The sequence below is a fragment of the Cuculus canorus genome, chromosome 1 (assembly GCF_017976375.1).
Source record: "Cuculus canorus isolate bCucCan1 chromosome 1, bCucCan1.pri, whole genome shotgun sequence".
In the NCBI taxonomy this organism is placed as follows: domain Eukaryota; kingdom Metazoa; phylum Chordata; class Aves; order Cuculiformes; family Cuculidae; genus Cuculus; species Cuculus canorus.
In genome coordinates, this window is record NC_071401.1 from 110135010 (window position 1) to 110158670 (window position 23661).

General features: G+C 48.2%; 1 protein-coding gene across 7 annotated transcripts in view; it reads left to right on the forward strand.

The window, feature by feature from the left end:
* Positions 1-23661, forward strand: part of ADPRH (ADP-ribosylarginine hydrolase) — a 69044-nt gene that overhangs the window by 37619 nt on the left and 7764 nt on the right. Inside the window, exons 1-2 of one of the 7 annotated variants that reach the window (XM_054056622.1) lie at positions 16188-16327; positions 22127-22473. The exons of 2 other annotated variants lie outside the window; for them this stretch is intronic. In XM_054056622.1, coding sequence (XP_053912597.1) covers positions 22176-22473 — 298 coding nt within the window. In that variant the 5' untranslated portion in view covers positions 16188-16327; positions 22127-22175. Of the gene's footprint in view, positions 1-16187; positions 16328-19989; positions 20136-20240; positions 20389-20424; positions 21324-22126; positions 22474-23661 lie in introns of those variants that run through there. 4 more of the 7 variants (XM_054056621.1, XM_054056625.1, XM_054056626.1 and 1 more) reach the window with 4 other exon arrangements.

Consider the following 23661-nt stretch of genomic DNA (forward strand, 5'->3'; position numbering starts at 1 on the left):
GCTGTCACGGTCAAGCACTCGGACAGGGAGCAGCCACTGAACACGTCACCAGGACCAAATGGACTCTGGAGAATCTGTCAGTCCTGGTGGAGGGGGTGTGGAAGAAGCACTTGCTTTCCCAGCCCCAAATCCTCCTCCTCCACGAGGCACCCAACCCGTGCCCACGGACTCACTGCCAGCCCCTTCCCCCTGTTCCCTGGCTCGCCCTGGCTCTAGGCAGCACAGGGGAGAGGCATGAGCTGCCCTTGCTCTAAAGCCTGGAAGGGCAGAGTTCTTATGAGCCCGACTGGTCAATCAAAAACAGTCTGAAGCAAATACTAGACAGAAAAACCCTGCTTGGTAAATAAGAGCCCAAGGAAGTAAACACGTGCTAAGTGGTGTAGGTTTGTACAGATATTGTACAGCCTCCTGCAAAATAAAACAAACCACAGTATAGAGCAGGGGGGTATATTTAGCTGTCGTAATCACAACAAGAAGGTTACATACCAATGAAAACCTGATTTTCTTCAAGGAACAAAAATAAAGTGCAAGTGCAATCCAAGATTAAAATAATTTATTTAAATGCAGATTTCTGGCTTGCTGATTTAAATTACTTTGATTTAAAGCAAATATATCCTTCTTATCAGAAATGATTCGCCACTATGTTGCTCCAGATCTTCTTCATCATAGCTGCCTTGGATTAGAAGGAATAGATGTACCTGATGTAGAGTTGAATCAGGCTTATTGTAATTGTAATACAAATCAGCATTTTATTTTAACATAATTAACTAGGTGGTATTCTATGAAGAAATCAAATGGCAAAACAAGAACAGGTTACAACTTTTCTGCAGAGAACAATGTCATTCTGTATTGAACGGGAGAGATGAGTTTGCCATTGAGTCAGACTGGGACTCCGTGTCTCTCTGTGGTGGGATTTCTAGTGCATGTGTTTGGTGATTTGGGGTCTGATTTAAATCCTGTATGTTTGTACTCTACTCATGCATTTTTGAACAGGGCCACCAGCATGGTTTGCAAATACATGTGTTTGCACAGAAGTGCTTTCATGGTACTCGGAGAAGAGAGAAATATCATGACTATAGTCATTCATCCACTGTTTCTCCACGTTATAGTCCCAGCTCTCAGGCCAGTGATCCATCCTCCTGTCCCTGCATGTCCCTGTGCAGCATTTTAGGCAAACCAGGACTGTACCTCTCTGCAAGTCAGATGGGCCTGCATTATTAGAGCTACAGGCAACCCTGTAATAGCTCTACAGTTTACTGCCTTACTTTCATTTTAAAATCAAGATTTTATTTTATTTTTTACTATTTCCGCCATTAGCATATTACAACTAGAAAGAAGCTCCAGCCTGTTACAGTCACATCTGCATTTCTGGCTTGGGGTTCAAACCTGCTCTTAGATGAGCAGTCTCAAGTGAAGTGTTTGAGTTTGTCAGCCTCTAGCAAGGAGGCATCATACCCTTTTTACCCACAGAGAAACCCAGAGCAGCTAATTGCTTCATTAAGGCTGCCTAGGTTTTAGATCCTAGGCAGCTGATCTCACGGATGCTATTCTCAGTCAGAGCTCCTTCTCTTTTTCTAGGTATCACAGCTCTTGGTATCTTCTCCTTCGGAGAACTCTGTGACTGCAAGGAGACTGCAATAACAGAGAGAGTGTAGAAGCCAAGTGCTTTGTTCAGCTTTGATCATAGGCGGAAGTCATAATTTTTCCATCACTTAAAGCTTCCCTAAGCAATATCCTTGATTCTTGGTCAGTATTACGCATCCTTAGGATGCTAATGAAGTTGAAGGACTCATACATATTGAAGTCACAGTTCAGAAGAGATTCCTTTGTGTGAGCACTGTAGCAGGTACTATAAACCCACTAATTCACAGAGTAATCCCCATAGGAATAAGTTTTCTTGCACACGTTAATAGGCTTTCAGCATTTCACCTAAAGTGCTCCAGAAACATGTTTAAATGGGTAGAAGAAGCACGGCAGCCTGAAAAGGGAACTTTGTTTTAATAAGAAAAGGCGTTTAAATTCTGCTAAAAACAATTGTGGAAAAGAGGAAGATGTGAGAGCATCACACACACCAAAATTTTCCTTTGCTTTCACAAAAAAATATTAGGAAAAAAGCAGAAAAGACAAGTGAAATTTTGCAGCCTGTGCACTATGTAAAGGAAATTAATTTCAGTAATCAGCACTTGTGGTATAAGTCCTTCACACTCAAAGGGAAGGCTGTTCAAATATATCGCTGCTAGATTTCTCCTGTAGTCCCTCTGACCAACTTGAATGTCGAGGTTGAATGTGAAGTATACAAGATGTGTTTCCAGACATGTACATCACCAAAAAATGGGTGCAGAAATGTCCTAAAAACATCTTTGACAGAGAAACGATCCCATCGCAAAACAGAGGAACATTTAAGGAAGTCTTTTTCATAGATTCATAGAATCATTTAGGCTGGAAAAGATCTTTAAGATCATAGAGTCCAACTGTAAATCTAACCCTGTCAAGTCCACCACTAAACCATACCCTCAAGCACCACATCTACACGTCTTTTATATACTTCGAGGGATGGTGACTCAACCACTTCACTGGCCAGTCTGTTTCAGTGCCTGATGACCACTTCAATGAAGAAATTTTTCCTGATATCCAATCTAAACCTCCCTTGGCACAACTTGAGGTCATTTCCTCTCGTCCTGTCAGCATTTGATGGCTCCAATACCAGCATGTGGAATACAAGGTATACAGAGTAATGAACCAAATTCAGCTGACACCAGAGGTTACCTGTTCACCAGAGGTATCCTGTAAGAGAAGGGCAGAAAGCAGCCTTACCAAAGAGGGTCCAGCATCCTGAGAAGTTAAGTCATTCGCATAAAGACAGACTGTCTCCTACACAATGTCAATAACAAAAGAAAAAATTCTGTGGGGGAAGAGGAAAATCCAGCAGTTTCAGGTTACAGAAAATCACTTTCATCTTACAAAGGAAAATAACAATAACAAAACCCCCACAGCTCAAGAGATTTCTCGTTCTCATTTTTCCCCCTAGCCATCACCAACCTCCAAATTGTAAAGCTGGTAAGATTTGAAGAAGTTAAATGCTTCATCTCAACACAGATTAGAGCCCAAGTATGGTCTTGTTTACAGAAAAAAATGAAACGGGCCGGGGGAGACGACTTTCAGGAAACAAGGGCAGATTTCACTCGTACAACCTACTTCCAGATGGCACCAGCCCCTCAGAGCATGGGACAGAGCCTCCCTCTCTTGTGTCCCATTCACCAAGAGGTCTTAAAACTACTTTAATCCCAAGATGCTGCTGGGTGATGGCCCATTTTGGGGGCTTGGTATTTGATGTGCAGTGGTGTTTGGGCCAACTGAATGAGGAAGCGTAGGGCAGTGTCCTATGCTGGGTTTAGTCCTCTCCCTGTGTTCAGCATAGGTTGCACGTGTTTGTTGGGGATCCCTCCTCTGGCATTATCCCCTAGGTACTGTGCTCCTCCACTACCCTGGGCCCAAGGAAGTCCTCATTGGACCTGTAAAAGCCATTTTAAACCTGGGAGATGGGTTCAGAGCCAGCATTTGTCCCCTTCCCCTGTACAGTGTTCCGGGCAGGCTTGATGCACCATTGTTCTGCAGCCCATCCAGTGTGATGCATGCTCCAGAGGTGAGTGGCTCTCTGGTGTTCAAGAGTGGTTGGTATGCTGTGGCAGGCCTTTCAGAAGACTAAGAGCTTTGCAATCAGATGACATCCAAGCTACCAGAGAAAGTCTGTTTCCCATTATCACTCAGCTAGTCAAATCCGTAGATTCCTTAGCTCAGAAATCTGAAGGGCCAAACTCTGCCATCATAAAACCAAGGCAGAGTCACCCACTGCTATCAAAGTGTGCTGGAGACAGAACAAGTGTCACATGAACAGTGCCCAGCTGGAAGCAGAGTCCAGCAATGCCTAGGGCACGCAGCACTTCTTGGTGCTGGACAGATAATGCCATGCAAACTGCTCTATGGGACTCACCTGATCTCTGTACACTGTTGTTGTGAGATATCACTCTTTGTGTACCCACCATGCAGAAGTCCAGCATGCTCACGTGGTCCACACAGGAAAGAGTGAGTGGATCACTGCCCACCGTGCAAGCTGGCAGTCATAGCTGCCCTTATCCACCCACTCCACCCACCCCTCCAGGGTAGTTCCTGAAAGCTCTTTCCTTGGAGCAGAGGTGATTCATCTTCTCGGAAAGGAGACCCCCAATCTCCCATGGTTTCCATACCAGTGTGTGAAGACAGAGCAGCAGACAAACTATTTTTCCTCAGAAGAACAGGCCTCTCCCTGCCAGGAAGTCACAGTCCTCAGCAGTAGCAGGTTGTGAAGAAGACATGGGCTGATTTTTTTGTTTTGCACCAGCTATTTCAGCGTATGGGTGGCTGAAACTCAGTTGCTGGCTGCACTTTGCTGTATGTTACTATTTGTGCTGGTTGCTTTGTAGGCTTCTGCTGGCTCAGAAGAGTCTGAGAGCCTTGGTCCAGTTTCACAAGCAGCTTAGGCAGCCAAGGCATGGCAGCTCTGTTGGGGGGAGCACTACTGTGGCTGAGATGGCCTTGTCCTGTCTACCCTCACTGTAGCTCCAGGACAGAGAGTGGGTAGAACGTGGCACTGTATGCAGCAGCACTGACTGACACACCAGGCGAGCGATCAGGTAGACACTGCTGAAATGCAGCACATGGGCTGTATTTTCCCTTTTTTTGTGCTATTACACAGAAGAGTTTTAAATGCAACAATGACCAAACATTGAAAAAGGACCTGCCTAACCTCTGTATGGTATGCACGTCTACAGCATGCTCCCTGCCCTGTTCTCCTGCCTCAGAAGGCTGCTGGAGCCCTGCTTCTCCTGGCAGGCAGGGCACCTGCGCTTGCTGCTCTGGGTGTTAGCAGTGCTGGAGTGCAGCTGAGGACAGCCAGGTCCCTGAAAAGCCTGCCTAATCAGGCATTTTGCTATTTGGCACAAGTGACTGCATCATGGACAAGATGATTTTCAACCTGGTTCCTATCCAGATAGGACAGCATTGCTCTGTGTCACCTGGGGAATGGAGCCTACCCTTGCATTCACTAGGGAAAAAAAGTATATAGCCCCGAGCCAGCTTCAGAACGAACTGCATGGAGGCAAGGTCTAAGGACTCCGGTCCTAGAGGTTTTGCAGAGGTCCACGGAAGTTCGAGCTGTCCTAATCACAAAACCACAGCGACAACGAGAAACTGACATAGTGTAAATGTAAGCAAGTAAATGTTTAAATGTAAGCAAGTAAATGTTCAAATGTATGTGTCACTGTGATGATGTGCAAATATGACAATATATGTGTCAAATGAATGAATCAAGGTCTGAAAAAGCATGTTTGAGAAATGGCTCTTTAGATCTGCCTTCTACATGAGGTCAGCTGGGCCTTTGTCCTGCCAGCCTGAGGAATTTCTCACTAAGGGCTGACAAGCTGTAAGTGAGTTCTGCATGTCAGAGTGTTGTTTTGATTTTAGTAATCCATGATTGATTCACATGGTCCTTGGTTTCTAAGATGCAAGCTTGCTAAAATCCCAAGAATTACTTCCATAGGGTTGATCAGAGAGATGGACGGATCTCACCCTGGAACACTTATCCCTCAGTACCCCCTTGGAATTTGGTTCAGCATGCTAACCCAGCAAAGAAAATAAATAAAATCAACTTGCTTTTCTTGGCCATCTTTGTGAGTTGCATCAGTTCACTGGAATATCAGATGAGCCCAAGAACCAGTGTCAGCAGCAGGATCTAGTTGTCTGAGGGCAGAAAGAAGGGGCAGGTCCCTGCTGGCAAAACCCAGTTCTTGAATCAGCCCTGACGGCTGTGTATAATTTCACCCATACCATTGTGGTCGGACCTCTCCTGTCTTTGAGAATTGACTAGGGCAAATCACCCTCCATGCCAACTAAGAGCATATAAATGAGGTGTTAATGAGCATGCTGCTGCCTTGCAGCTCAGTTTCCTACCTGCCATTTCCCCATCGGGACAAGCACAGTATTTGCAAGTATGAACACCATTTTGACACAGATTTGTACATGTAATGCAACACTGATTTCAATAGGAATCATGCCTGAAGAGCAGAATTATACCCTCTGTTAAAAGCAGAGATGAAAGCACTACCTGTAATCAGTGCTGCTAGGCATTGTTATCCTCCACTTTGGTTGTGGTTAGGCTTCATTTGAAAAGCATTAGCTCTGCTGGGATGAAATTTTATATACCAGATACAGTTTAGACTGATCTATTTAAAAAAATCCACCAAAAAAGAGAAACATCCATCTAAGATTACCAGTAAGAAAATAAGAAGCTTTTTTCCTTGCGCTGAGGTTGTGCCTCTGTATCCTTACAGGGCTCTGGTTCGTTTCTGTGTTGCAATAAGAAATTAAAGGATCAGAGAAGGGCATTGTTAAGGACTCTGCTTTTTCCAACCCTATGGAAAAATACTCCCATACGTGCGTTAAAAAGCATTACCTGGTTTCAGCTTACTTGTGCTCAGTAGAGGGATCAGTACAGAAAGCCTCCAAAACCTCCATCTGTAGCAAGGCTGTGCTGGCAACCTGCAGACTTGCCACTCCTGATGTTGGAGTATTTTTCTTGCCAAACACAACACTTTTTGGCAGATTTGCTTATTTAGAAACAGCTATGTATCTGTCCTTGCTGATGTATCTGCAGACACAGATCACTCTAGTGTACACACAAATCAGATGGCAACATGGGAAGTGCAAATTCAGGGCTTTCGGGAAGCAAATCTCAAAAGGACTCAATTCCAGAAACCTGACAGGTTGACATTTGAAGGTGGGAGGGGGAGTTCAGGAGAAAACAAACAAAAGCAAAAGCCCCCAAAGCCTAAAACAAGAACCAAACCTGAAAACATATGAATCTCAAACCTAGATGTGGTGTCCAGCTTTAGTTTGTTTCTTTTCCCTTCAAACCTAAGAGTGATTTTCTGTAAGTGCAAGCCATGGGACTTTCCCCTTTACATGGGCATCACACTGTTTTGATGGAAATCCTCAGATCTTTGCGACACGAGTAACTTTCACTTGGTCATGCCTACTTTCAGAGGCACCATCCATTTGCTGTGAGGTCCAAGTGAGCCTGTCTGTTGAAATCATCTCCTTCGTTGATATATCTTGTCTTCCACTTCAGGCACTGGGAAAGGGTGAAGACTGAAAGGAGATCCAAGATCTAAATGTGCTCATGAAAAGCCATGAGAAGAGACAAAGTGATCCCACAGCACAGGTGCTGTGTTCAGCCTGTTCAGCAGGTGTGCTGCCCATGCCTAACTATACACAGGTTCTCTTTCTGGCATCCCACAGCCGAGCCCTGGTTTACAGATATGTGCAGCCTTGGTTTCTTGATGATAGCAAAGACCTTTGCTATTCTGGTAGAAATTCTTACCACTGGACTGTGGTTTTTTTCACATGCCAGGACTGTGACGAGGACTTTTAGAAAGTTGCAAGCACCACCAGCAACCTTTGCAAATAAGCCTGAAGCAAACCTGTCTGGAATAGTTCTGAGCACTCAGCCCTGTCCCTGCTGCCACAGGAAAGATCCTCCCCACGCTAAGGTGGCACACTTAGCAGTGGACAGCCGGTATCACCAGCCCTGTTGAGTGAGTGTGGATTTGTAGTGGGCTCGGCAGAGAGGTGCAGGCTTGGACTTGCTGTCCCCATGCCCTGGTGAGACACTGGCACCGTGTATTTCCCAGCATCAGCACCCTGATGTGACTGCCATGGAGCTTCTCCCACCCAGCAGCCATGTCTCTGCACACCTCTGGCCATGCCGTTTTGGTCTCTCCCTACACAGCTATCTCTATTCCTAGCCTGGTTCTCTCTGCCCTGTCCTCTGTCAGCCTGGTAGGGCTGCCCAGAACCACCCTGCATGCCTACTGCAGGGTCCCTGTGCCTCCATAGTCACCCCAAATTGCCTTTAAGTCAAATGGGGAGATCTCACCTATGGTCATCTTCTTTTTCTCGGTTATGCTACGGTCAGAACTCACCATCAATCAATCAAAATTCCCCTTCACCTGTAATTTCTGAATGGCAGAGATCAAGCTGGGAGCAAAATATTTTACACCTACTCTCTGCACACACAAGCTTACACTTCATGCTGCTGAATTTCATCTTATTTCAGTCCTTGGTGCTATCAGCTCTTCTTGTGCTGAAGCCCTCAGTCACTGCAATCTCTGCAGTGACTGGCCCTTCAAATCTGACCCAATCTGATCAGAGCCTGTTTTCCTGCTGGATAAACAAGATCACCCCATCGAGGAGCATCACTAATAACCTCTTTCCACTCTACTCTCACTTCCCTTGAGGCACAACCTCTTGACATCCTTTCTTTAGGTAAATTCTTACAATGCTCACATTAATCCCCTCTTTTTCCAGCTTAATGGCCTTGCCAGTAGCGCCTTAAGGACTGCCTTTCTGAAGTCCCCTGTCTACATAGTCAATTACCAAAATAAACTTAGTATGATAGCCTGGCATAAGATAGCCTTGGTAAACTAATTACACACTTTATCTCATTTCCCATTTACTGAACTCAAGTTAGTTGGCTTCTTGGAGATCCCAGTTCACATATGTCTGCAGCCTTGGTTTCTTGATGATAGCAATGACCTTTGCTACGCTGGTAGTAATCCTTACTACTGGACTATGGTTTTTTTTCACATGCCAGTTCCTGAACTTGGGGATTATGCTTACCCTCATTTCCCTCTACCACCACTCACACATACAACTGCCTCTTTTTCAGCAAGGAATACAATCAGTTCTTTTGGTTTGCTTCCTCTTGGCCAAAGCACACGGCTCATACCAGCCTCATTTATGGCTGGACACATTTGTGTCAGTCCAAGCATGGCCTCACAGGTTTCACTATCATACTCAAGATAACTTAAGCCACGCATGGCTAGGTTACATCAAAGCGGCTGACATGTCAGCGATATTCAGTGGAAAAAATGAGAAGGCTCCAGAGACCAAGGATGGGATAGGCAACATCTCACTTCCCAAGCACCAGTCTCACTGCAAGCAGATGACTGAACAGCATGCAAAAAGATCTCACACTCCTCTGCCTCTTACAGCTCCCCAGCTACTACAGCGGAAAGGCGGCTTTGACAGACTGAAGATCAACATGTTTCCCACATTCAGTAAATGCCTGCTCTGACACAAAGCCTGATCCCTGAGCTTACACTCTTGCCACATGCATGTCAAACAAGAAGCTGTCATGCGCTCCTGCTGCTGAGGGCTTGTGGTGGAACACAGTGAAGGAGTCTTTGATACAGAATGAAAGTGCAAGAATTATTTTCTCCTCTGCTCCAAGCAGAAGTGTCTGCTCAGAGGTAGTGCAGAGCCACTCTCATTGGAGAGCTATGGACCACAACAATACCGGACTTACAGTAGGGGCAGGATCCTTATTCCCACTCCTCCCTCTGTCTCTTGGAGTTATGATTTTCTTAATTTTCATCTGACTTTTGACAACATGTGGTCTGACACATATCACCAATCAAATATGTTTGGTTTTTTTTTCCCCCAAGTCAGATCCTCTTATACTGTCTTGCAGCTTTGTGCAGCCATGTATCTGGCAGATCAGTGACAGACCATCTTCTCCCCGATCTGAAATGCTATCTCAGTTTTAAGAGCAAGAGGTTTCACAGTTAGAAGCTTCGTTTGCCTCACAGTTGCCGTCAATTGCTTGCCCTGTCCTTTCTGCCAGATGAGGGCCATTGTGGGAACACACTAGAGGGCTAACCACAGCACAGCAGTGTCTTTGGTGGCCTCCTCCAAAGGCTTTGTTCCCTTGCAAGTCTGAGTATGCACATGGGGTAAGGGCAAAGCTGGAAGAGGGGAGGCCAGCAGTAGACGTTCTTGCAGCCCCTCCCCACTCCTCCTTCCAGGAGGACTTCTCCATGCATTAACTCCAGATCAGTGTTGCCATTGAACTGCATCACACAAAATGCGTAAGTACAGAAAGGAAACAGGCAGATATTTTTAAGCCACATTAGATCAATGGATAAAAAAGAACATTCACTGGTCTTGTTCATATGTTCCTTCTTCTGTCACACACTAGCACTTCCCAATTCTCTGAAATCTAATTCATGAAGAATGAAACACAGAAGTAACATTTCAAATGTCATATTTTGCTGTTGATAAGCCCTTTCCCACTAATTCTTATGCCCTTTGGTTCTTTTGGTATGTGGCCAAAAGCAGGAGCCACTCCTAGGAATAGCAGTGTTTTAGAGTTCTGGAAAAGAAACAGCAAGGAGAGAAGGCTCAGGTCCCAACTCAGCATCAGAGAAATCACTGTGGTGGAAAATAACTACCCAAACAAATATCTCAAAGCTACTACAGGGCTTTTCCTAACCTATCAAACCCAGTATTTTGCCTAGTCTCAGTTTATGTCATTCAAGCTGAGGAAAGTCATCCTTCAGCCTGGCAAGTTCTGATGCTATAAGCGCTCCCCAACAAGACAACAGTAATTTCTGAGCACCATTCCCATCTGCCTGCTTCCCTAGACCTCAGCTGGTGCCTCCACATCTTTGTCAATCAAGTTTAACTCTCATGCCAGTAAACAACCTGTGATTTCCTTAGCTTGAAAACAGTTGCAACTTGCTAGCAGAATGAGAAGACCCTAATCCCCAGCTTTGTTCCTTACCCTTACCTTTTTTACACCATCTCTCACCTTCACCCACTTCTATTTTGGCAGGATGGAGGGTCAAGCGGGCTTTACACTGCAAGTGGCTGACACTCATAGCAGGAGGTGGATGCAGGCAGCTGGCAGGAGGAAAAGCTGGAGTGAAAGAGGAGCAGCAGAAGTTTTTGAGGGGGCCCAATCCCAGTAGTTTTTTAAGCAGTAGTTAATTTGCCTTCGCTCTAGTGTGGAAGCACACACTGCCTGTGTGAACTGCATGTACTTGGCGGCTCCTGCAACATGAGGAGCCTCAGCTGAGCTACTATCAGGACTGTGAGATGCACTGAGCTCTTCTGTCCCAGAAAGATGAACTTCTCCTGTGGCTGTTCTTCACATCCCTTGCATCTGACACGTCTTTTCTACAGCGCAGCCTGCAATTATGTTCCCCAGACTGTATCTTTTCACATAGAAAGGAGAAACCTGCTCTCAAAGCAGAAAGTAGATTTAACAGTTTAAACATTGCTACTTCCGCAATGCAGGAAGAGCATAACATTTCAAAATCTATAGCATGATGAAACCTCCTCCCATTGCCAAGCAGTTGGTCACGTTTAACCCACTACATCCTTCTAAGGCTTATCTTCATTGGCAGGTGCCAAGAACCTCAAAATTTAGCCTGCCGGTGGCTGTGAGTTGAGACTGGTTATAAGGCAGGCTTGATGGGCCCCTCTGCTTGCAGTCGCCACAACCCTCTGGTGGTCTCCCTTGGTCTCCCCGATATACTCAAGAAGGACATGGACACAACTGCCAGCAGCTCATGGAAAGAAAGCACAGAAGAAACAACAACGCAGGCCTGCAGACACCTTCACCCTGCAGGTGGGGAGCACAGTGCCAGCACTGGCACATAACTGAAAATGAAAATGTCACTTGACATTTTCATCATCATTGACATTCATCAAGAAGCAAACAGCCTGCTAGCCCTGGAGCCTCAGCTCCACTGCTTGAGCCAAACCCCAGGTCCACAGAAGCTGGCCAGGATTGTTTCACTGATATCCCCAGGCTTGAAAGCAGGACTTGCAGCCTGCTGGGGAGGTCCTTGTCCCTCCACACTCCCATTTACCAACAAGCCAACTAGAAACCTAATGGAGAGAAAGTAAAGATGAGTTTGCAGTTCCTTTTCCTAGATGTGAATGTAGGAGAGGTGACCACAGCCCTTAGCTCACCGAGATGTTCCCTGTGTCACTGACCTTGCTGATTGTTCCAAGTCAGCACTGCAGTACCTCCCTCTGTGGTAAAGCCCTTATCCTGTTTATATGCCACCCTGCAGAATTACGTTGTTGTTTTTTGGGGTTTTTTTCCTCCTTAAAATCTGTATTAAAGAGGACTTTTAAAGCATCTTGAGTAGAGCGGCATGCAACACAATGCACAGATCATGCTAATTTTCCACCATTTCCCTTTTGCCCTGGGAAGTGAGCCAGACCCTCTCTTGTGGAAGGAGGCAAGAGTGGACAGAAAGAGGCAGACGTTTCTGCAATGAAGTCCCATTTCTCGATTAAGAGGCTGAAATCCAGTATTACCTGAAACCAAGTTGGTCACCTAGAAGGCATCTCCTCTGCTGCCATCTCTAAAACCTGCTTGAGCCAAGCCCTTCAAAATGTCACCCAATATTCCTTAAATATGCCCATGTATGATTCCATGTCTAGGCAAAAGCACCTGTGCAGCTGGCTTCTCTTCAGGCACCGGCTCTGTCTGTAGCCAAGGTTCTCGCCTTGTTTTTCAAGTGTACTTCCCTGGACAGGACGGAAGGAGGCAAGGGCCCCCCATTTCATTACCACAGAAGTCAGGCAACAAGTGAGGGTCACCACCCCATTAAGGGTTGCTGGAGAAACTGAGGCAGAAAACACCCTGCCGTGCCTAGGGTGAAGGAAGCACAGAGACAGAAGCATGCGCCGCTGCTGGATGCCAATCCCCTGCTGCAATCATCCAACCAGGGCACATGCAGCAGCCCTGAGGATGCCGCAGCAGTGAGTGTCTCCCTCACACATGCAGGCAGGGTCATGCACGGCTGTCCCACCAGTAATCGCTGCCGGGGCTCCCTGAAGTGAGCTGGCCAGGTCCCCAGCAGACCTCACGTGGCATTTGCTGCCCCTGTTTTGAATGTCCCTGTTATAACATATTATTATTTACTGGCGAGTAACAAAGAAAGACACGCACCTGGGGACTGAGCATTAGGGTAAACCCAGAAATATTCCCCACTCAAAAAAATGCCTGCTGTTATTACAGAGAAAAAAGTGCTATTAAAAGAACAAGAGACTGTGAAGAGATTGGCACTGGTCGAAAATGAACATGCCTGAGGGCCCCAGAAGATTCTTTGGAAAGACCTTTGAAGTCAGGGGGCAAGGAAGAGCAGAATAGGAGAGGTGAAAAATGAGAACTCCCTTACAATCTCCTTTTGGGGACAGCCGTAGGATCTAGAACAGGGTTCCCGACATATTTAAGAGGACGCACCATGCATTTCTAATGTTCACCTTCTTCCAGCTCTTGGCCTGAATGCCCGATATAGTTGTCAGGAAATGTCCCACAGAATCTGAACCAGTACACAGCTCCAGCGCTGCCATGCTACCTTTCACAGCCTCTCCGAATAGGAGCCCTCAACCCTAGGCTTATCTAGAAAGGCACATTTTTTTTAGTCAGAAAGAATTACCCTTTTTTTCCAGATGAATACAAAGGAAAATTCTGAGTCTAAGCGAGTGCTAACCACAGTGTCCAATACATGGCAGGGGCATATTAGTGAGCTGCTCCAAGGTGGTACTTTCCAGAAGGCATATCCTAGCCATTGGTCTGCCGCAGCCTAAATTTTCTTTAAAAAAAATACAGCAAAAACCCCAGAAAGTTGTAAGTCAGGGCAATGCTGCCCTGCACCACCTCAGAGATGGAGATGCTTCCTGACAGAGAGCGTTTTCCTTGCCCACCTCGTGGGCATCCCATGGGACTTGCACAAGAAAATCCCTTTGGGATCAATGCATGAATTCAAGCCTGAAAACTGCAGCTCTCTCCACCCCATGTTTGCAGGATCCTAGTGCTCTTTTTTTGTTGCTGGCTCCATACGTCAGCGAGGAGCCCTTGACGTTTCTCTATGACACATCTCAGATGTTACTTAATTCCATTGCACATCTTGGTTTTGTTTTTTAGGATGCTGAAAGAGCTCAGGAACCCAGAAGAAATGATGAGAGCCAAAGATCTCAGTGCTGCAGGCACTTTGTGCTGATGCAGAGGTCTTCTCCCATTTTCCTGTCCTTTTGGGGAACCCTGCAACTTCCCTCTCCTTTAGGCTGCAGCAGAAGTGCTTCCTCACAGATAGCCAGCCAAACATGGGAAGGGTTTTCCCTTTCATGGGCCCAAATCCTAGGAGAGAAAATGCCTGCTTTGCTTTTAAGCGGTGTGTCAACCTGAGTAAATTCAGAGCCATTCTGTATAAAACAGAATCGAGCAAAGAAGCAGAAAAGGTCAGCAGGCCCTACTGGCAGTGCTGAGACACCAGCAGTTTCTTTTCCCACTTCCTTTTCTCTTACTATTTTCTCTACCAGACACTTCTCAAACTCGATGTCAGCAGCGGGATGCAGAGGAGCAGCAGATAGTGAATGGGCACTGCACACTGAGCTGTCGCTGGTGCCAGGATGGATGCTCCTGCGCAGCCCTGTGCTCTCAGCCACATGAAATCCCCCATGGCCCTGCTCCAGCACCCTACTCTCACTTGCCCCCAAATTCCCCAGGGACTCTGCTCTGACCCATTGCTACATCTGTGATTGCCCTGAAATCCCCCAGGACTGCAGCTCACCTCTTTCTCTCACAGGCATGGGGGAATTTTTTTTCCCCCCTTTCTGTACATTGGTATCTTCCTGGGGTGAACTGGGGCAGTGGAGACTTGGTGTACGGCAGGTCAAGTGACCGTTTGGCCTCCACAAAACACAACCTGAGCCATGCGTAATCCCATTATTTTCCTCCTGCTTCGTGCTGCTGTTCTTTCCCTGCCCATTCACTAGATGCCCTCAGCCACCAAACCACCATCATCATTAAAAATAACGGATAAAACAAGTCAATGGCAACATGAAGCATCTTAAGAAGAAACATAAAGCAGCATCACTGGACCTAGAAAAGACTAAGTCGGTTTGGAAGCAGCTGGGGTCACCTGGTGGCTGAGGTGGGAGTGAGGGATAGGGCAGGCATGTAGACAGACTCCTGATAAAGGCAGGAAGCTCCACTCAGACTGCAGTGGATGAATGCCAAAAAAGGAAGGGAAAGAAAAAAAACAAGCCTGGGGAAAGCCATCCTGGGTCTCCTGATTTTCCCAGCGGCACAGACCCCAATGTGGGGCCACAGACTGGCTGTGCTCCCAAGCAGATGGTGGTTGCCCCCAGCAGGGGTCACGCAGGAGAGGGGGTCATGAACAGGTTTCAACAGAAAAAAGCAGGGGAAATGTTGAAAGTGCCTTTCATTTTTACTCTTCTATTTATTTTTTAATGAAATGTATTTCATTTCCGTGGGGTGGCAACAAAGACAGTGGAGGGTCTGGAGCACAAGTCTTACGAGGAGCAGCTGAGAGAGCTGGGGTTGTTTAGTCTGGAGAAAAGGAGGCTGAGGGGAGACCTTATCGCTCTCTACAACTGCCTGCTCCTTACTAGAAGAAAGACAGTGGAACGTGTCCAGAGAAGGGCAACAAAGCCGGTGAAGGGTCTGGGGCACAAGTGTTAGGAGGAGCTGCTGAGGGAACCGAGGCTGTTTAATCTAGAGAAGAGGAGGCTCAGGAGAGACCTCATTGTTCTCTTCTCCCAAGTAATAAGAGATACGATGAGAAGAAATGGCGAGGTTTAGATTAGGTATCAAAAAAATTTCTTCACCGACAGAGTGGTCAAGCACCAGAATATCTACCCAGGGAGGTGGTCGAGTCCTCATCCCTGGAGGTGTTTAAAAGATGGATAGATGAGGTGCTCAGGGATATGGTTTAGTGGTGGACAAGTATGGCTGGACTCGACAAGCTCAAGGATGTTGAGGCTCTGGAGCATGTCCAGAGAAGAGCAACGAAGCTGGTGAAGGGGCTGGAAAACAAGTCTTATGAGGAGTGGCTAAGAGAACTGAGGTTGTTTAGCCTTGAGAAGAGGAGGCTGAGGGGAGACTTATTGCTCTCTGCAACTACCCGAAAGGAGGTTGTAGAGTGGAGGGCGCTGGCCTCTTCTCCCAGGTGACAGGGGGGAATGGCCTCAAGCTGTGCCAGGGGAGGTTCAGACTTGACATCAGGAAAAAAATTTTCACAGAAAGGGTTGTCAACCACTGTAACAGCTGCCCAGGGAGGTGGTGGAGCCACCATCCCTGAAGGTGTTTAAAAAACGGGCAGACGAGGTGTTCTGGGACAGGGTTTAGTGGCAGACAAAAATGGTTGGACTCAACGATCCAAGAGGTCTTTCCCAACCTGGTGATTCTATGACTTCATTTTCATTCCCGAGTTGACTGTTGTGTCCCCGAAGGCGCCAAAGAAAAGCGAGCTCTCTCGAAAACGAAAGAAAACGCCCCGTTCCTTGCCCAACTCCCGGCCCAGCGGCCGTGACCCCAGCCCCGGGAGGAGGTGCCCGCACTCGGCGCTGCGGGACCCGCCGTGTCCGCGGCGGGCGGGCTTTTTCGGCGACATCCAGCGGCAGGACAGTGAGTACTGCGGTGGGGCAGCCGTCTGAGGCGGTGGGCACTTCCCTGAGACGGGAAAAGCCTAGCAAAACCCAACCGGACGCCCGGCCGGCGGTGCTCAACTCCTGATACGCGGCAGCGGACGGTCCCGCGCGGTGCCTGACGGGAGGGGGCGGTCCCGGCGGATACCGCGGGAGATTTAAAACGGTCCCTTGGGAGCACGGCGGGGGGGAGAGTAGCAAAGAGGTGTGGGGCACGTTAGTATAAAGGGGCAGTTCGAGCAGGAAGGCTCAGGGAGGGGCTGGTGGCTGGTCAGACGGGGCTGTGGACTGTGGTGGCTACCAGGCAGAAGATTAAAACTGCTCCGGGTGCCACAGCGAGCAGGATAGATGTTGCCACCCAGGCAGAGCCTCAGTGGGTCCACGCAGCTCTCCAGGCCCTGGGCTGTAGGCAGCGCCCCCCTCCCACACCAGCTCACACCTCTGGTACTGCTACACTTGTGGGAGCTGTGCTCACGTAGGGGGACTCCTTCACGTGGTGGCAGAGCTGAGGGAGGAGGTGAATAGGTTAAGGACCATCAGGGAATGTGAGAGGGAGAGATCACTGGAGCAGCAGCCTCTCACAAACTCAGCAGGCTGCTGGAGTTAGTGCGGCTGAGCAACTCCCACCTGCAAACTGCAAGGCTGGGGGAACAAGAGATGGGGAATGGCAGCAAGTTCTTGTCCGGCGCAGGAAACCTTCTCCCCCCATCCAGACAACAAACCTCCAGATCCTGGTGAAGAAGAAATATGAAGTGCTGCAGGTGGATCCTATCCCCAAGGATGAAGAAGATGGCTCCCACAGCCTAGAAACATTTCCTAGGCTCCGGCATTCTCAGAGGACCTTAAAAACATCCTCTGTAAATAAAAAGAGGAGAGTGATTGTCTTAGGGGATTCCCTTCTAAAAGGAGCGAGGGACCCTTCTGCAGACCAGACCCCAGGATGGTCTGCTGCTTACTGGGGGCATCAGTAAAGGATGTCGCTAGTAAACTTTCTTCCTTGGTGAAGGAGACAGATTATTACCCCCTACTAGTATTTCAAATAGGCAATGATGACATACAGTGCAGAAAGCTGAAAGCCATCAAGAGAGACTTCAGGGCTCTAGGGAGAATGATAGAGGGTTCTGGAGCACAAGTGGTGTTTAGTTCCATTCCAATGCTAAGGAATATGGAACAGGAGGTCAAGGACAAACAGCTGATTAATGCCTGGCTCCGAGCCTGGTGTGAGGAGAGAGGCTTTGGATTCTTTGATCATGGAGGGACCCACCCACCCCCAGGCTTTCTTACTGGGGATGGGACACGCTTGTCTCCTAGGGGGACTAAAGTACTTTCTAAAAATCTAGTTAGGCTCTTAAATAAAGCTTTAAACTAGATGTGAAGGGGGAGGGGGAGGAGACCAGGCTAGTCGGGAATGAGCCTGGAAGTGGGACTCCAGCAACTGAGATATAGTGTGCTGGAGAGGACCGCCAATACACCACCACAGAGCAAGTGGGGGCGAGTACAGCTGGGAACAGCAAGAATGAAACTGGCACTGTGGAGTTAGTTATTCCAAGGACCAGTCAATTGGGAATGAACTCTATTCCCTTTATGAGGGCTGAAGGTTTGTCAGCCCAGCTGAAGTGCATTTACACCAATGCACGCAGCATGGCAATAAGAAGGAGGAGTTGGAAGCTGTTGTAGGGCAAGGAGACTACGATGCTGTTGCCATCACAGAAACGTGGTGGTATGACTCACATAACTGGAGTACAGCTATGGGGGGTATAAACTCTTCAGGTGGGACAGGAAGGATAGAAAAGGAGGAGGGGTAATCCTCTATGTTAAAGAGTGCTTTGATACCCTTGAGCTGGATTACGGTGAGGAAGGGACTGAGTGCCTATGGGTTAAAATCAGAGGAGCCCACAAGAAGGCAGACATTGTGATGGGAGTCTGTTACAGACCACCCAGCCAAGAAGAAGCAGCTGATGAGCTCTTCTATAAACAGCTGGGGATAGTCTCTAGATCTCTACCTCTTGTCCTCGTGGGTGACTTCAATCTTCCAGATATCTGCTGGGAGTACAATACAGCAGGAAGGAAGCAGTCTAGGAGGTTCCTGGAGTGCATGGAAGACAACTTCCTCACACAACTGGTTAGTGAACCAACAAGCGAGGGTGCCCTCCTCGATCTGCTGTTTGTGAATAGAGAAGGTCTTGTGGGGGATGTGACAGTTGGAGGATGCCTGGGACTAAGTGATCATGAGATGATAGGGTTTTCAGTTCTAGGTGGGATAAAGAAGGGGTTAGCAAAACAGTCACATTAAACTTCCAGAGGGCAGACTTTGGACTGTTCTGAAGGCTGGTTGGCAAAGTCCCATGAGAGACAGTCCTTCAGGGCAAGGGAGCCCACGAGGGCTGGGCGCTCTTAAAAACCGAAATCCTAGCAGCTCAAGAGCAAGCCATCCCTGTGTTCCGGAAAAGGAGCCGGGGAGGGGAAAAAGCCAACTTGGTTGAGCAGGGAGATCTTGAGATGCACCAAAAAGAAGAAGAATGTCTATGAGCTTTGGAGGAAGGGACAGGCGTCTTGGGTGGACTACAGGGAGGAAGTGAGATCGTGCAGGGAAAAAATCAGGAGGGCTAAGGCCCAACTAGAAATCAAATTTGCTAAATCTGTGAAAGATAATAAAAAAATCTTTCTACAAATACATTAACAAGAAAAGGAGGACTAGGGAGAGGGTCCAGCCTGTTCAATGTCTTTATTAATGACCTGGATGAAGGCATTGAGTGCACCCTTAGCAAGTTTCCAGATGACACTAAGCTGGGGGGAAGCGTGGATCTGCTGGAGGGTAGGGAGGCTCTGCAAAGGGACCTTAAAAGGCTGGACTGCTGGGCTGAGACCAATGGCATGAGGTTTAACAAGGCCAAATGCCGGGTCCTGCACTTGGGGCACAACAGCCCCATGCAGTGCTACAGACTAGGGGAAGAGTGTCTAGAAAGCTGCACGGAGGAGAAGGACCTGGGGGTAATGGTTGACAGCAGACTGAACATGAGCCAGCAGTGTGCCCAGATGGCCAAGAAGGCCAATGGCATCTTGGCTTGTATCAGAAACGGTGTGACCAGCAGGTCCAGGGAGGTTATTCTCCCTCTGTAGTCGGCACTGGTGAGACCACACCTTGAGTACTGTGTTCAGTTCTGGGTCCCTCACTACAAGAAGGATGTTGAGGCTCTGGAGCGTGTCCAGAGAAGAGCAATGAAGCTGGTGAAGGGGCTGGAGAACAAGTCTCAAGAGGAGCGGCTGAGAGAGCTGGGGTTGTTTAGCCTGGAGAAGAGGAGGCTGAGGGGAGACCTTATTACTCTCTACAACTACCTGAAAGGAGGTTGTGGAGAGGAGGGAGCTGGCCTCTTCTCCCAAGTGACTGAGGACAGGACGAGGGGGAATGGCATGTAGCTCTGCCAGGGGAGGTTCAGGCTGGATACCAGAAAAAAAAATTCACGGAAAGAGTCATCGGGCACTGGCAGAGGCTGCCCAGGGATGGGGTCGAGTCGCCTTCCCTGGAGGTGTTTAAGGAACGGGTAGATGAAATGCTTAGGGGCATGGGTAAGGGAGTGTTAGGAATGGTTGGACTCGATGATCCGCTGGGTCCTTTCCAACCTGGTGATTCTATGATTCTATAATTCTACGACCAGCCTCCTCCCACCGGGGGCGGTGGCGCCGCTCCGGGAAGCGGAGGGGGAGGGGAAGGCCTCGGCCTCGGCGCCCGGCATGCCGCCCCCGAGGCAGGGCTGCCCCCCCTGGGCCCTGATAGCGGGGCTGGCGGCGTGAGTACCCGCAGGGTCCCACGTCCCGAACACCACCGCAGCCCCGGCGGGACCGGCAGGGGCGGGCGGCACCTGGGGCGGGGCAGTGCGTACGGGGCAGGGGTGATGCCTTGGAGAGCAGCCCTGCGGAGAAGGGCTGGGGCTGCTGGTCGATGAGAAGCTCGACATGAGCCGGCACTGCGCGCTCACGGCCCAGGTGGTCAACCGTGTCCTGGGCTGCATCGAAAGCAGCGAGGCCGGCAGATTGAGGGAGGTGATTCTGCCTCTCTGTTCCTCTCTTGTGAGACCTCATGTGGAGTATTGTGTCCAGTTCTGGAATCCTCAACATAAGAAGGATATGGAACTGTTGGAACAGGTCCAGAGGAGGGCTACGAAGATGATCAGAGGGCTGGAGCACCTTCCCTACGAGGACAGGCTGAGAGAGTTGGGGTTGTTCAGCCTGGAGAAGTGAAGGCTCAGAGGAGACCTTATAGGGACATTCCAGTACCTGAAGGGGCTACAGGAAAGCTGGAGAGGGACTGTTCATAAAGGCTTGTGGTGAAAGGACGAGGGGGAAGGGGTATAAACTGGAGAGGGGCAGATTTAGACTAGGCATAAGGAGGAATTTCTTCACAGTAAGTGTGGTGAGGTACAGGCACAGGTTGCCCAGGGAGGCTGTGGTTGCCCCATCCCTGGAGGTGTTCAAGGCCAGGTTGGATGGGGCCCTGGGCAGCCTGGTCTGGTGGTCTGGTGGGGGTTGTCCCTGCCCATGGCAGGGGGGTTGGAACTTGGTGATCTTTAAGGTCCCTTCCGACCCAAACTATTCTATGATTCTGTGATTCCTGCTGGGATAGCCAGCTCTGTTTGGAGCAGCTCCCACTGCGCATTGAACAAGGACAGATGTTGCACAGGGAGTCTGTTCATCTGGCTCGGGTCAGAAATGGTGTGGCCAGCAGCAGTAGGGAAGGGATCGTCCCCCTGTACTGCGTGCTGGGATGCTGCACCTTGAATCCTATGTTCAGTTTTGTGCTCCTTACTAGAAGAAAGACAGTGGAGCATGTCCAGAGAAGGGCGACAAAGCTGGTGAAGGGTCTGGGGCACAAGTGTTAGGAGGAGCCACTGAGGTAACTGGCGCTGTTTAGTCTGGAGAAGAGGAGGCTTGGGGGAGACCTTATCACTCTCTGCAACTTCCTGAAAGGCTGCAGTGAGGTAGGTCTTGGTCTCTTCTCCCAAGTATCAAGTGATAGGCTGAGAGGAAACGGCCTCAAGTTGCACCAGAGGAGGTTTAGGTTGGATATTAGAAAAATTATTTTTTACTTTTTTTGCTAATATCCAATCTAAACCTCCTCTGGCATTGGAACGGGCCGCCTATGGAAGTGGTTGAGTGTACTTCCCTGGTGTTGAAAAAAGGGTAGATGTGGCACTTTGGGACATGGTTTAGTTGGCGTGGTGGTGGTTGGCTGATGATTGGACTGGATGATCTTAGAGGTCTTTTCCAAACCTAGTGATTTTATGATTTCCATCATCTGCCAGGCCCTGCTTGAATGGACAGATCAGTCTTACATCCCTAGAGTAGGAGTCACTGGGTGCTCGATCTATTCTTGCACATGTTGTGAGCTGCACTCGGCGAAAGTGATGATAGTGGGTACAGTCACACAACCCGTGCACATTTCTTTTGTCCTGCCCTTGCTTTTCAGTATTTGACCCCACTATGATATGCAGTGTTGTTTTGGGTTGCTGCAGCCGCCTTGGGAGGACATGAGGGCTACTGCAACCACCCTGAAAGTCAGCTGCCCTTGCCTGGGACTGGGCTGCCTGGGAGCTGATGCGCATCCACTGGCGGATGGGGAGGCATGTCCTTTGAAGGAATATATCCTCTGAGGGAGATGTGGGTGCTGGGCTGGGTATCCAGCCTACTGAAGCTTAGCAGTAGAAGCTTGTACTGAACTGGGAAAGATCTTATTTTCAATATCCCTCTCTTCTTTTTTTTTTATTTTTTTTTTTCTTCATAGTGTTTTCTTCATTGAAGCAGTCCTGGGACAAAAATTGTGTCCAAAAGCAATGGAAAAGTATGTGGCGTCGATGGTGTTGAGTGCAGTTGGTGACGCTCTGGGCTATTACAATGGAAAATGGGAGTTTCTGCGGAGTGGCCCAGCCATCCACAAAGAGCTGGCAGAGATGGGGGGACTCGGCAACCTCAGCATCCAAGGTTGGAAAGTCAGTGATGATACAGTGATGCACTTGGCCACAGCTGAAGCCCTGGTAGCTGCTGGGAAAAAGCCAAGTTTAGAGCATCTCTATTCCCTGATTGCAAAGAACTACAAAGAGTGCATGAATGACATGGAGGGCAGAGCTCCAGGTAACCAATCTGTAATGGTGTCTGGGCAGGGCTGTCCTCCTGCTAACCTCTCTGCCTTTCCTGCAGCTTGGAGCTGAGGCTGGCCCTAGCTCTGCATTTGTCTGTTTATAGTGTTAATTGTGTTTTATGTAATGGCAAAAGTTTTCCAATGCTGTTTCAAGATAACTAAAGAGAACTGATTAAGGCAAACTGAAGTGGCTTGGGCTTCGCTGAAGTAGATGAAAAAGATATTGTTTTGCCCACTTTTATCAAATTTTCCAGATGTGGTTGAGGCCTGGCCTTGAACTCAGGGAAAGGGTGCTAGCTTTTGCACTGGTGATATATCTTTTCCTATACTCAGCGGAGGAAAAATGCAAATTCAGCTGTGTATAATGTGTGCCCAGAGATGCTGTGTTAAAGCAACACATTTAAACAGAATTAATATGTAATTTCTCATAATAAATGCAATAAATTACACATAAAATATATTTAAAGGCACAAGGATCCTTGCTTGGAAGAATTACAGTTATTAAACCCAAAGTTTCCTGTTGGCTATCTCCACGTGTCTGCTTTCTGTGCCAGGACAGTCAGGCCACAATCGTATTTTCTGAACCTTGTACTTCCATCATCCCTCTTTTTTCTGCATAGACACAGTGGTGCTGAGTTTGGGTCACAGGCAGTGAGGACTGGCACTGTGTGGCAATGTTCAGGAAGGGCACCTTGATAGGCTGCAGTAGCCAAACCATATGCAACGTATTCCTGTACCTCCTGAAGGAACTATTCCTGTAGTGGCCCTGCTGACCCAATTCTTCCGCAAGGTCTCCATATCGCTCTTTGCTTTATGGCCGAGCCTCTTCTGGATGCTTGAATTAAACTCAAATTGTAGCTACTGAGGCTGGGCCAGTAATTTGAGTAGCTCAGGCAGTGGGAAGTATCCAGGAAACACAGTCAGGCATCCTATCCAAAGTCTGTACATTAAAAAGAAATTGCCTAGGCTTGCCTATTTGGATTGGCCAGAATAGATCAAGGATGTTCTGGTTTGAAATTAAATGTGTGAAAGGCCAAGTCATGCATTGCTCCTCTTAGGGTCACCGAGCACAGTGTGACAGAGCTGCGTGTTTCCAAGGTAAACCACACTGGAAACTCAGCAGGAATTTATTCTCCTTACCTTTTTGGTGTGTCCTTCTACCTTTGCGTAAAGAATTAAAC